The 13851-nt window shown below is 39.2% G+C and overlaps 1 protein-coding gene across 2 annotated transcripts in view; it reads left to right on the top strand.

Moving 5' to 3' along the window:
- The window catches only part of MC2R (melanocortin 2 receptor), a 19303-nt gene extending 12622 nt beyond the window's left edge, over positions 1 to 6681 (top strand). Inside the window, exon 2 of one of the 2 annotated variants that reach the window (XM_007460039.1) lies at positions 5610 to 6681. In XM_007460039.1, the coding sequence (XP_007460101.1) occupies positions 5710 to 6603 (894 nt within the window). In that variant the 5' untranslated portion in view covers positions 5610 to 5709 and the 3' untranslated portion in view covers positions 6604 to 6681. Of the gene's footprint in view, positions 1 to 5585 lie in introns of both variants that reach the window. The other variant, XM_007460040.1, reaches the window with a different exon arrangement.
- Positions 6682 to 13851: the final 7170 nt, after the last annotated feature.

Consider the following 13851-nt stretch of genomic DNA (forward strand, 5'->3'; position numbering starts at 1 on the left):
AGAAAAAGAAAAAAACACAATCAAAACCAAAACACCTGCTGGTTTAAGAATACATTGATTCTCTCTTTATTGCGGGATAATAATTTTTGGTGTCATTTTCTAAAATGCTTTGTTTGGTAGTCATTTTAGCAATTGTTTTCACCGACTGAAAGCACTCTGGGGAGCACCACCCTCCCTGGCAGTGGCATTGAAGCCATGATTCAGGGCTCACTGAAGTCCAGACCTCAGTGGTCTAAAAGGCATTTTCAGAGACAAGTGGAAAAAGTAAAGATGGTTGCTGTCTCATGGAATGTAAGAGTTCCACTATTAATTTGGAAAAGAATTGCCTGTTTGGTACTTTTTTCCCATAGAATCTGAAAAATGAAGTTAAAATATTTTGTTAGGTGATAAAGAGCACAAACTGGATTGTTTTCATTTTCTACTAAAGATCTTATAAATAGTTAATGTTGTTTTGCTTTTAATGTTTACCGGACACATTCCTTTTTTTAAAGAAATAGCCAAAACTTTTAAAACACCCATTATATTCTCCTATTATGAAGAATAATTTAACTTTACCTCTTATATTGAATGTTAAACTGGAGTAGTTTCTTTTTTTTTTTAATTTATTTTATTTATTTTTATTTTTGGCTGTGTTGGGTCTTCGTTGCGGTGTGTGGGCTTCTCATTGCAGTGGCTTCTCTTATTGCGGAGCATGGCACGTGGGCTTCAGTAGTTGTGGTGCACGGCCTTAGTTCCTCCGTGGCATGTGGGATCTGCCCGGACCAGGGCTCAAACCCGTGTCCCCTGCATTGGCAGGTGGATTCTTAACCACTGTACCACCAGGGAAGCCCTGGGGTAGTTTCTTAATAGTATTTGAGCATCCATAGTAGTCTATGGCTCTACCAAATTAGAAAACAAATTTATAAACAGTATTACCAAATCAAATACATTTTTACCCTAAAATATGGAACTGAAATCTGTGAGTTCTCCCTTTGAAACAGAAGTGAAAACACATATTGCACTATCAACTATGGGAATAGTACATCAACATCTTTGCCTTTTCCATAAGCTGTAGGGTCAGGCAGTGACCCAGAAAGACAAGCAGTGGAAAGAAAGGACCTAAACATCCTGTCAATTCATGGAACCCGCCACCACTTCCAAGTTGAGGAAGGGTGACCATGTGCTTTCCTGTTCCGAATCTTTACTTCTTTACTTGTTCTAACCCACTTTACATGCAATTGGATTCAGGAGAAAGATAAGGAGGGAAAGGGGAGAAGCACAGGATAATCTTTATCTCTAGGCTCAAAATTCCACTAAATATGTTTTCAAAGAGCAGTTAAGATGAGGGTCCAACTATATAATAATAAAAGGATCAATACAAGAAGAGGATATTACACTCATTAACATATATGCACCCAATATAGAAGCACTTAAATACATAAAATACTAACAGACAAAGGGAGGAACTGATGGGAATACAATAATAGTAGGAGATTTTAACACCCCACTGACATAAATGGACAGATCTTCCAGTCAGAAAATCAGTTAGGCAACAGAGATCCTAAAGGATACAATAGAACAGTTAGACTTATTTGACATCTTCAGGACACTACATCCAAAAAACAAAAACAAAACCAAAAAACAACCATAATACACATTCTTTTCAAGTCCACATGGAACATTCTCTAGGATAGATGACATACTAGGACACAAAAAAGCCTCAACAAATTTAAGAGGCTAGAAATTGTTTCAAGCATCTTTTCTGACCACAACAGCATGAAACTAGAAATCAACCACAGAAAGAGAAATGAGGGGAAAAAATTACATGGAGACTAAACAACATGCTACCAAAAAACCAATGGGTCAATGATGAAATCAAAGAGGAAATAAAGAAATACGTTGAGACAAATGATAATGGAAACACAACCGTACCAAATCTATGGGATGCAGCAAAAGCCATCCTAAGAGGGAAGCTCATAGCAATACAGGCCTTCCTCAAAAAACAATAAAAATCTAAAATAAACAACTTAAATGACCACCTAAAAGAATTAGAAAAAGAAGAACAAACAAAACCCAAAGTCAGCAGAAGAAATGAAATAATAAATATTGGAGAGGAAATAAATAAAATAGAGATCAAAAAAACAGAAAAAATCAATAAAACCAAGAGGTGGTTTTTTGAAAAGATAAACAAAATTGACAAGTCTCTGGCCAGGCTCACCAAGAAGAAAAGAGTGGACCCAAGTAAACAAGATAACAAATGAAAGAGGAGAAATAACAACAAATATGGCAGAAATACAAAAAAACAAAAAAGAATACTGTGAAGAGTTATATGCCAACAAACTGGACAACCTAGAAGAAATGGACAAGTTTCTAGAAACATACAGCCCACCAAAACGGAATCAAGAAATAGATAATTTGAACAGACCAATAACTAGAAGTGAAGTAAAATCTGTAATTTAAAAAAAAAACTCCCTGTAAACAACAGTCCAGAACCAGATGGCTTCACTGGGGAAGCCTACCAAACAAACAAAGAACTTATACTGATCCTTGTCAAACTCTTCCAAAAGACTGAAGAGGAGGGCACCATCCCAAAGTCATTCTACGAAGCCACCATCACCCTGATACCAAAACCAGACAAAGAGACTACCAAAAAAGAAAATTACAAGCCAATATCTTTGATGAATACAGATGCAAAAATCTTCAACAAGATATTAGCAAACTGAATCCAACAACACATAAAAAGGATCATACACCACAATCAAGTTGAATTCATCCCAAGGGTCACAAGGATGGCTCAACACACACAAATCAATTAATGTGATACACCACATCAACAAAAGACAAAAGCCACATGATCATCTCAATAGATGCAGAAAAGGCATTTGATAAAATTCAACATCCATTCATGAGAAAAACTCTTGCCAAAGTGGGTATAGAGGGTACATACCTCAACATAATAAAAGCCATTTATGACAAACCCACAGCCAACATAATACTCAATGGTGAAAAGCTGAAAGCCTTCCCACCAAATTATGGAACAAGACAAAGATGCTCTCTCTCACCACTCCTATTCAACATAGTATCGGAAATCCTAGCCACAACAATTAGACATGAAAAAGAAATTAAAAATATCCAAATTGGAAGGGAAGAGGTAAAATTGTCATTATATGCAGATGACATGACACTCTGTAAAGAAAACCTTAAATACACCACACAAAAACTATTAGAACTGATAAGTGAATTCAGCAAGGTAGCAGGATACAAGATTAACAAACAGAAATCTGTTGCATTTCTTTACACTAACAATGAAATATCAGAAAGAGAAGCTTAAAAAAAATCCCTTTTAAATATGTGTCCAAAATAAAATAAAATAAAATAAAATACCTAGGACTAAACCTGACCAAGGAGGTGAAAGACTTACAAGCTGAGAACTATAAAACATTGATAAAGGAAACTAAAGATGATTCAAGGAAATAGAAAGATATCCCATGCTCCTGAATTGGAAGAATTAGTATTGTTAAAATGGTCATACTACCCAAAGCAATCTACAGATTTAATGTAATCCCTATCAAATTACCCATGACATTTTTCACTGAACTAGAGAAATATTCCTAAAATTTATATGGAACCCCAAAAGACCCAGAATTGCCAAAGCAATCCTGAGGAAAAAGAACAAAGCTTACAGCATAACACTCCCAGACTTCAGACAATACTATAAAGCTACAGTAATAAAAAATGTGGTATTGGCACAAAAACAGATATATGAATCCATGGAACAGAATAGAGAGCCTAGAAATAAACCCACACACCTACAGTCAATTAATCTTTGACAAAGGAGAAACCAGTGGAGAAAAGACAGTCAATTTAGCAATTGGTGTTGGAAAAGCTGGACAGATGCATGTAAATCAATGAAGTTAGAACACACCTTCACACCATACACTAAAATAAACTCAAAAAGGCTTAAAGACTTAAATATAAGACATGACACCATAAAACTCCTAGAAGAGAACATAGGCAAAACATTGTCTGACATAAATTGTAGCAATGCTTTCTTAGATCAGTCTCCTAAGGCAAAAGAAATAAAAGCAAAAATAAACAAATGGGACCTAATTAAACTTACAAGCTTTTGCACAGCAAAGGAAACCATAAACAAAATGAAAAGACAACCTAGAGAATGGGAGAAAATACTTGCAAACAATATGACCAACAAGGGCTTAATTTCAAAAATATACGAACAGGGCTTCCCTGGTGGCGCAGTGGTTAAGAATCCGCCTGCCAATGAAGAAGACACAGGTTTAAGCCCTGGTCTGGGAAGATCCCACATGCTGTGGAGAAACTAAGCCCATGCACCACAACTACTGAAGCCCTCGCGCCCTAGAGCCCGTGCTCTGTAACAAGAGAAGCCACTGCAATGAGAAGCCTGCGCACTGCAGCGAAGAGTAGCCCCCGCTTGCCACAACTAGAGGAAGCCCATGTGCAGCAACGAAGACCCAACGCAGCCAAAAACAAAAACAAAACCGAACAATTCATACAACTAAATAGCAAAAAAATACCCCGAACAACTGAATCAAAAAATAGGCAGAAGGCCTAAATAGATATTTCTACGAAGGAGACATACAGATGGCTGACACGCACATGAAAAAGTGTTCATCGTCACTAATTATTAGAGAAATGCAAACCAAAAGTACAATGAGGTATCACCTCACACCAGTCAAAATGGCCATCTTTAAAAAGTCTACAAATAATAAATGCTGGAGTGGGTGTGGAGGAAAGGGAACCCTCCTACACTGTTGGTGGGAATTGGTGCAGCCACTATGGAGAACAGTATGGAGGTTCCTTAAAAAACGAAAAATAGAGTTGCCATATGATCCAGCAGTCCCACTCCTGTGCATATAACTGGAAAAGATGAAAGCTCTCATTCAAAAAGATACATGCACCCCAATATTCATAGCAGCACTATTTATAATAGCCAAGACATGGAAGCAACCTAAGTGTCCATCAACAGATGAATGGATAAAAAAGATGTGGTATATATATACAATGGAATATTACTCAGCCATAAAAAAGAATGAAATAATGTCATTTGCGGCAATGTGGGTGGAACTAGAGATTATCATACAAAGTGAAGTAAGTCAGACAGAGGAAGACAAATATGATATCATTTATATGTGGAATCTAAAAACATGAAATAAATGAACTTACAAAACAGAAACAGGCTCACAGACATAGGAAAGAAACTTACGGTGACCAAAGGGGAAAGCGGGGAGGAATAAAAGGAGTTTGGGATTAACAGGTATACATTACTATATAGAAAATAAACAAAAGAATATGAAAAATAATATATATATATACACACATATATATAACTGAATCATTTTGCTGTACACCTGAAACTAACAAAACATTGTAAATCAACTATAATTCAATTAAAAATAAAAATATATTTAGGAAAGATTTTTAAAAAGATGAGGGTCCAGTAAATTGTTTTATTTAAATATTCCACCATTATATTTTGCAGAGGCAATAGAGCTTCCTCAAAGCTAACATGGCTTGTTTTTATTTTGTGATCTATTTTGCAACTGATATTCCTACATACAGTTTTTTAGGTGACTGTGTGGTTTTTACCTCAGGTCTTCAGCAAGAACTACAGAGAAGAAAAGATTCTGAAGAATCAATCAAATTTTCTGTCAAGTCCCAGTAACATCCCTGTCTTAACCACGTGCAGGAGAGATGAAACACATTATCAACCTGTATGAAAGCATCAACAGTACAGCAAGAAATAATTCAGACTGTCCTCCTGTGGTTTTGCCAGAAGAGATATTTTTCACAATATCCATTGTTGGGGTTTTGGAGAATCTGATGGTCCTTCTGACTGTGATCAAGAATAAGAATCTTCAGTCACCCATGTACTTATTCATCTGCAGCTTGGCTATTTCCGATATGCTGGGCAGCCTGTACAAGATCTTGGAAAACATCCTGATCATGTTCAGAAACATGGGTTACCTCGAGCCTCAAGGCAGTTTTGAAACCACAGCAGACGACGTGGTGGACTCCCTGTTCATCCTCTCTCTCCTTGGCTCAATTTGCAGCCTGTCTGTGATTGCCGCTGACCGCTACATCACAATCTTCCACGCTCTGAGGTACCACCGCATCGTGACCCCGCGCCGTGCCCTTGTCGTCCTGATGGTCATCTGGACGTGCTGCATGGGCAGCGGCATCACCATCGTGACCTTTTCCCATCACGTCCCCACGGTGATCGCCTTCACAGCGCTGTTCCCGCTGATGCTGGCCTTCATCCTGTGCCTCTACCTGCACATGTTCCTGCTGGCCCGCTCCCACGCCAGGAGGATCTCCACGCTTCCCAGAGCCAACATGAGAGGGGCTGTCACACTGACTGTTCTGCTCGGGGTCTTCATTTTCTGTTGGGCGCCCTTTGTCCTTCATGTCCTCTTGATGACATTCTGCCCGGCTGACCCCTACTGTGCCTGCTACATGTCCCTCTTCCAGGTGAACGGTGTGTTGATCATGTGTAACGCCGTCATTGACCCCTTCATATATGCCTTCCGGAGCCCAGAGCTCAGGGACGCATTCAAAAAGATGACCTTCTGCAACAGGTACCAGTAGAATTATTGGTCCCTGATTTTAGGAGCCATGGGGAAATACTGTCAAGGGACAGAGTAACGTGACATACCAACGATACTAATGCTCCAACTGTCCTTTCCTTCCCTAAGGCACACGAGGAGAATCTCACTGACTTGTGTTGTAATAGCTCAGTTCCTTGTGAACTGCCTTGCTGTAGGTACAACTTCTATAGCTAGAGAGACAAAATACTTACTAAAAAGGACAAGATACAAAGCACATACAGCAATACACAAATGAGAACTCTGGGCTGAGGAAGAGGTTGTTCTTCTATAGATGTCTAGCTAGCCTGTCACTGGGTTGGCCTTTCCAAAGTTCTAGGACAAGTACTCAGTGAATAAACTACAGGGCCTTTGTAAGCCAAAGGTGCCATTAAGTTGCTGCAGCTGAATTTGCCTGTCCCAGACTGCCACACAGAATCCCTGCTCGCCTGCTTTCCCTTCTGCCTGCCTGCTTTATTGTACGCCATCTCAGATCTTTCTGGAAGCAGGCAGGATGCACATTATAAATGTCAAATAACCAGTGTTGAGTTTCCAATAATAAAGAAACCTTCTCCGTTAGTCTTCTTTGCTAACTCAGTACCCCACTGGCCTTAAAGTATTTTCCTGGTTAAAACTCCTCAAGCTTTAGGAGAATAAATTTCAAAGGAGGAAGTAAAAATTTAATCCATTTGGTTCCTATGTAGGAACAAATAGAGGTCAGAGGAAAATTGTGAAGTTTGTAGAAGATATAATCAATCCTTGTGTATCTGTCCAAACATAGAAGTAAATGAAAAGACGTCCCAAGCCCCAATATGCATTTTGTGGACTAAGTCAAGAGTGTGTGTGTTCACCATGTTTTTGGACTATGGGGGAAACCAAGAGCAAAACAATACTTCAACACAGTGCTATTATTGAGACCCAAGCCAGAGAGTGATGAAAAACACTTAAACTCATTCCACAGATGAGTCTGAGAGGCAGATAACATCACTGGAGAACTTCATCCTACCATCATCCACAGGAAAGATGCCAGATATCGAAAAGCAACATCCCACGTAGGGTAAAGGAAGCATAAATTGCAAGTTCATCTGTTTTTAATAGCTAAAGATAAAGCTTAAAGAGGAAGCAAATTCTGATCCTAAGTCCTTGCTCTCGATGGAAGAGAGAAAGAGGCCAGGTCTGCAGGTGCATGGAGCTGAGATGCTCAGGATCCACAGTGAGGGACGGCGTCTCGGGAAGAGGCCGTTCTTGGCCCTCGGAGTTTTCCCTGAGCTGCTGAAAAGAGAAGCAAGCCACAAGCAGGACTGCTGGCTGGGTGATATTAGGTGTGGGGAGGGACAGGAGCTTAAGAAGCAGAAGAGAAAGCACAGAGTTAAAGGGAAGGCAGCTGTGGACAGGTGTCCAGAAAGCCTGTGACACAGCTTGAAGGTGAAACCCACAGTGTGTCTTCTGGTCCTCCATTCTCTAGAAATCCTTCTTTGGTCCTTCCCTCTCACCCAATGAATGATGATGCCCTTTTTCTCCTCTTATTTCTCTGGCAGAACCTCCAGGACAAAGGCAAAAAGAAGCAAAGATTGAGGGATTCCTTACGCTTTTCTTCACTTTAATAGAAATGCTTTTTAAAATTTCACCAATAAGTTTATTTTTTGAAAATTGCCTTTCATCAAGTTAATAATGTTCTTTTTCTGCCTAGTTTCTTAACAGTAATTTTTAATCACTAATCAATGTTGAATTTTATTTAATGCTTTTTCAGCATCTATCAGATGATCAGTTTTTCCTCCTTTAATTTCTTAAGGTGGTACATCACATTAATAGATTTTTAACAGTTGGGCTATCTTTGCAAACTTCAAATGAAGATTGATATGTAGTATACCAACCATGGTATTTACAAAGCTAAAATATATTGTTTGACAAACAACTTATTGTGAATTATACTTTTACATATTTGAAATTACCTATAATGATATAATTTATATTTCATGAATGATCTCTAGTGAATTTTATGAAAAATGAGAACAGTACCAAAATATACAGATTCAAGATATGTGGTTTTGAGGGAATTCCCTGGCGGTCTGTCTAGTGGTCAGCACTCAGGGCTTTCCCTGCCAGGGCCTAGGTTCGATCCCTGGTCTGGGAAGTAAGATCCTGCAAGCTGTGCACTGTGGCCAAAAAAATAAACAGATATGTGGGTTCCATAAATATTCCCTTTAAAATAAAGGAGAAGAAATTATACGTGGAATATTTAGTTGGCTAGTCCTTTACATATATTTAGTGATTTTTAAAATCTATTTTGTGCAGATCCCTATTTGCTACACATGCAACAGTTTGTAGCTAGAAATTCTCACACTCAGGGTGACAATCTCCCATTGACATTACAATATGATCATTGAAGAAACAGCAAACAACTGATATTTATTTTGCCAACATGTGTTGTATATTTAAGATCTATTATTTGCAAAGTATTGCTGAAAAAAGAATCCAGTTACTCCTCTTTGCAAATCTACATATATGTTTCTTTTTTTAAAAATTTATTTTATTGTTATGTATTTTTGGCTGTGTTGGGTCTTTGTTGCTGCACGTGGGCTTTCTCTAGTTGCAGCGAGTGGGGGGTTCAGACTCTAAGTGATTCTTTTTTTAAAAAGATTATTTATTTATTTATTTTGGGCTGCATTGGGTCTTCGTTGCTGCATGCGGGCTTTCTCTAGTTGCGGCGAGCGGGGCTGCCCTTCTTTGCAGTGCGTGGGCTTCTCATTGTGGTGGCGTCTCTTGTTGCGGAGCACGGGCTCGGGGCGCGCGGAGTAGTTGTGGCTTGCTGGCTCTAGAGCGTAGGCTCAGTAGCCGTGGCTCGCGGGCTTCGTTGCTTCGCGGAATGTGCGATCTTTCCGGACCAGGGCTCGAATCCCTGTCCCCTGCGTTGGCAGGTGGATTCTTAACCACTGCACCACCAGGGAAGCCCTACATATATGTTTCTTTATCCACATAAGTGTAGTCTGTATTACAATTAAAATTTTTGATAGTATGTTAAGAGCCTCTAAATACCTATATACCCTCGTGCAGTGAAAGCACATCTTTTGTCACATCCCCTAATGTCTCAGGTCAGACTTCGACCATGTTCCTCAGAACTCTGAAAATAAGGAGGGCAGAGGGCAGCAGGACCCACAAAAGATTAAGAATGCCCTTCAGAACAGTGAGTGTCTCTTGTTTCCATTAGGATATTAATAAATGTACCTAATTTAATTTTTTAAGAAAGTTTTATGTCAGTAGAAGCTATACTGTATCTGAGATAACAAACCCCATGAGCTTAAAATCTGTTAAAAGTCTTTATTTTATCTGTCCCTACTTAATCCTTTTCAATTTTCTACAGGTTCTAGCGGTCTGGAGTTTGTTGAACAAGACTGTGATGTCATACAGACTTTAAGCAGGACCCCTTGCAGCCCTTGCTGAAGAGTGCTGAAACTTTTCTCCTGCTCCCTTTCTCCTGATTCTTCGATGATATCCAACCCAAGAGTGTTGGACACATTGAAAATTGTCCCACCAATAAAGCTAAAAATGTTGATCAAGTAAATACATAGAATATGTCTAGAAGTGGCAAGAACTTCCTTTTACAGATAGAAAAGCAACGTCATGAGAGATAAGAGAATGATTCAAAATTCACGCTATTGAGTTCAAATCCCAGCTCCATGTGTACTATTTGTTTCTGTTTGTTTGTTTCGGTTCGCGGGCCTCTCACTGTTGTGGCCTCTCCCGCTGCGGAGCACAGGCTCCGGACGCGCAGGCTCAGCGGCCATGGCTCACGGGCACAGCCGCTCCGCGGCATGTGGGATCTTCCCGGACCGGGGCACGAACCCGTGTGCCCTGCATCGGCAGGCGGACTCTCAACCACTGCGCCACCAGGGAAGCCCTGAACAAGATATTTAACTTCAATAAGAGTCCATAATTCCACCAGTTATATAGGAGCCAGAGTATTATCTGCCTCATAGAATTCTGTGAGAAATAAATTAAAAAATAAAAGTTCAGCACAATGCTTGGAGCATGCTAAATGCTTAATAAAAGTTAGTGTTTACTATTATTATTATTATTATTAATAATAATAATAATAATATTACTCCAGTGTCAGACAAGTGGGCAGAGCCTTTTGACCACAGTGTAAAAACACTGCTGCTTAACTTAGTGCTTTCTCCTTCTGATTCTCTCACTATAAAGGGTCTTTTCTTCGCCCACTTCCCCTGCTCTCTTAATCTCTAACTCCACATATGTAAAAATACTCCTAATCAAAAAGCCCATCTCTAAACTCATCATAACAATTAGCAAGAATTTAGGTCTAAAAATCATACTTTCAGCATCATGACTAAAGCACTTCCACATAACCATGGCAAAGAAAAATAGCTACTTCTAGGAATCCTGAGTGCTTTCCTGATAACTATTTGCATCCTTCTAAGTATTTCCATGGCACATTGTCACTACAGCTCTATATTCGCAGATTATTTTGTATGGTTTTCACTAGTTTCTACTCCTAAAAATAGTCCTAGCAGGCACATTGATTAGAGCTTAAAAGTTCAAGTTCTAGAGTCAGAAAAAGCTAGATTCATGCCTGGGGAATATACTCAAGCTCTTTGGAGCCCTTTCTCTCATCTATAAACAGGGCTAATGACTCCACCTCTATAAAGGTACGCCATGCCTACATAATGATCCAGTGAGGACTTGATGAGACAATGCATTTAAAGCACTTGCACAAAAGACAACACATTTGTTGACGAGTAGATAGTTAAATGACAGCATGGTTATTTACTGTTATTATCTCTAACATTTCAGATAATTAAACAGGGATCTGAGAGGTTAAATTACCAATTCTTAATCTTATGTAGTGACCAAATTTTTTGCAGAGAACCTTCTTGAACATCTTAAGAACTAGTTAAACAAAGCTTTGGCTTCCACTGCAGGTATGCTGCAGCAGCCTCCTAGAAACAAACCCTTTAGCAGATAAGTATAAACTCTGGACACAATTTTAAATATCTGAGGCTCTGAAAAGTGAACAAAAGCAGGAAAGTTTTGGAGAGGAGTTGCATCCTGAAGGAAGGGACAGACATAGGTGAGTCTGCATTTCCTCAGTTTTGAGCTGAGGGGTGACAGTCTCAATGTGACGCTTCGTGATTAAAATTCTCATGCAAAGCCCACCATCTTTCTGGCCTGAGGTACCAGGTCACCAAAGCTGCCAGAAAGTGAAAGGACATGTCATGGAGGGGATAAGCCAGAAAAGAGAAGCCCCTAAATTTTGTGGACAAGCACTGCCCAAGTCTCTGGCTGACCCCTGAACTAAGCATGTAGAGGGCAGACTCAACATAGCTTGCATATAAGGCTTAAGGAACTAAATTTGCATTTGAACTGCCATCATTATAAGTGATAAATGGTCTGCAAGTTAATTGCATACTAAACAAAACTATGAAAATTCTTAGAGGAATATAACAGAAATCAGAGTCTCTCCAACATAATACTTACAAGTTCTAGGATCAAATTCAAAATTAGTCGATATATAAACTAGGAAAGTTTATCCTTACTCAAGGGAAAATAGAACCAACAGAAGACAACCCTGAGATGACTCAGATGTTGTCAATATCAACAAAGATATTATAACTGTTATTAAAACAATGTTCAGTGAGGTAAGGGAAAATATATGCACAATGAATGAAAAGATAGAAAATATCACTAGAGAAATAGCAACTTCAAAAAATAAAAATGGAAATTTCAGAAATGAAAAATGCAAAATCTAAAATTAAAAACTCACTACATGGGCTCAATAGTAAAGTAGAGATGACAGCAAAAGAGTTTGTAAACTTGAAACTATATCAGTAGAAATCATCCAATTTAGGAAGAGAAAGAAAAAAAACATGGTTGTAAAAAAATGAATAGAGCTTTAGGAGCCTGTTACACAATGTCCAAAGGTCTAGCATAGGTAATCCAAATACCACAAGAAGAGGAAGAGAGAATTGGGCAGACAAACAAATTGAATAATAGCCAAAAACTTTGCAAAGTTGGAGAAAGGCATCAATTTATAGATCCAACAAGCTCAGCACACCCAAAGGAGAAATATGAAGAAAACCATATCTAGACGCATCCTAATCAAACTGTTGAAAAGTAAAGATGAAGAGAAAAATCTTTAAAGGAGACAGAATAAAAGAACACATTACACAGAGGGGAACAATAATTCAAATAGCAGTACACTCACCATCAGAAACAATGAAAGCAGAAAGACAGTTGCACAACATCTTGGAATCGCTGAAAGAAAAATCTGCCAATGCAGAATTCCATACCCAGTAAAAATATTCTTTAAGAATGAAGGAAAAACAAAGACATTTTCAAATAAATTAAAATTAAGGGAATTTATCAACAGCAGAACTGCACTATAAGAATTGCTGGGCTTCCCTGGTGGTGCAGTGGTTGAGAGTCCGCCTGCCGACGCAGGGGACACGGGTTCGTGCCCTGGTCTGGGAAGATCCCACACGCTGCAGAGCGGCTGTGCCCGTGAGCCATGGCCGCTGAGCCTGCGCGTCTGGAGCCTGTGCTCCGCAACGGGAGAGGCCACAACAGTGAGAGGCCCCCGTACCACAAAAACAAAAACAAAAACAAACAAAAAAAAAAGAATTGCCAAAAGAAATTCTTCAGACTAAAGGGAAATTATATCAGAGGAAGTGCATTGCTTCAGGAATGAATGAAGAGCATTTGAAATTGTAAACATGTAAGTAAATATAAATAATGACTTTCTCTTAGTTTGTTTAAAATACACATGACTGGGGCTTCCCTGGTGGTGCAGTGGTTAAGAATCTGCCTGCTAGTGCAGGGGACACAAGTTCAAGCCCTGGTCCGGGAAGATCCCACATGCTGCGGAGCAACAAAGCCCGCAAGCCACAACTACTGAGCCCACGTGCCACAACTACTGAAGCCTGTGCGCCTAGAGCCCGTGCTCCGCAACAAGAGAAGCCACCACAACGAGAAGCAGACTGCACACCACAACAAAGAGTAGACCCCGCTCACTGCAACTAGAGAAAGCCCGCCCACAGCAACAAAGACCCAATGCAGCCAAAAATACATAAATGAATAAATTTATAAAATAAAATAAAATAAAATACACATGATTGTTCAGAGGAACACTTATATAACATTTTCCTGTGAGACTAATATATGAATAGAATACATAGGATAGTTTTGGTAAAAAGGATTGGGTCCGTAAATGGACTTCTACAGTTGCAAGGGTGCTATA

Source organism: Lipotes vexillifer, unplaced genomic scaffold (assembly GCF_000442215.2).
Source record: "Lipotes vexillifer unplaced genomic scaffold, Lipotes_vexillifer_v1.1 scaffold987, whole genome shotgun sequence".
NCBI lineage: Eukaryota > Metazoa > Chordata > Mammalia > Artiodactyla > Lipotidae > Lipotes > Lipotes vexillifer.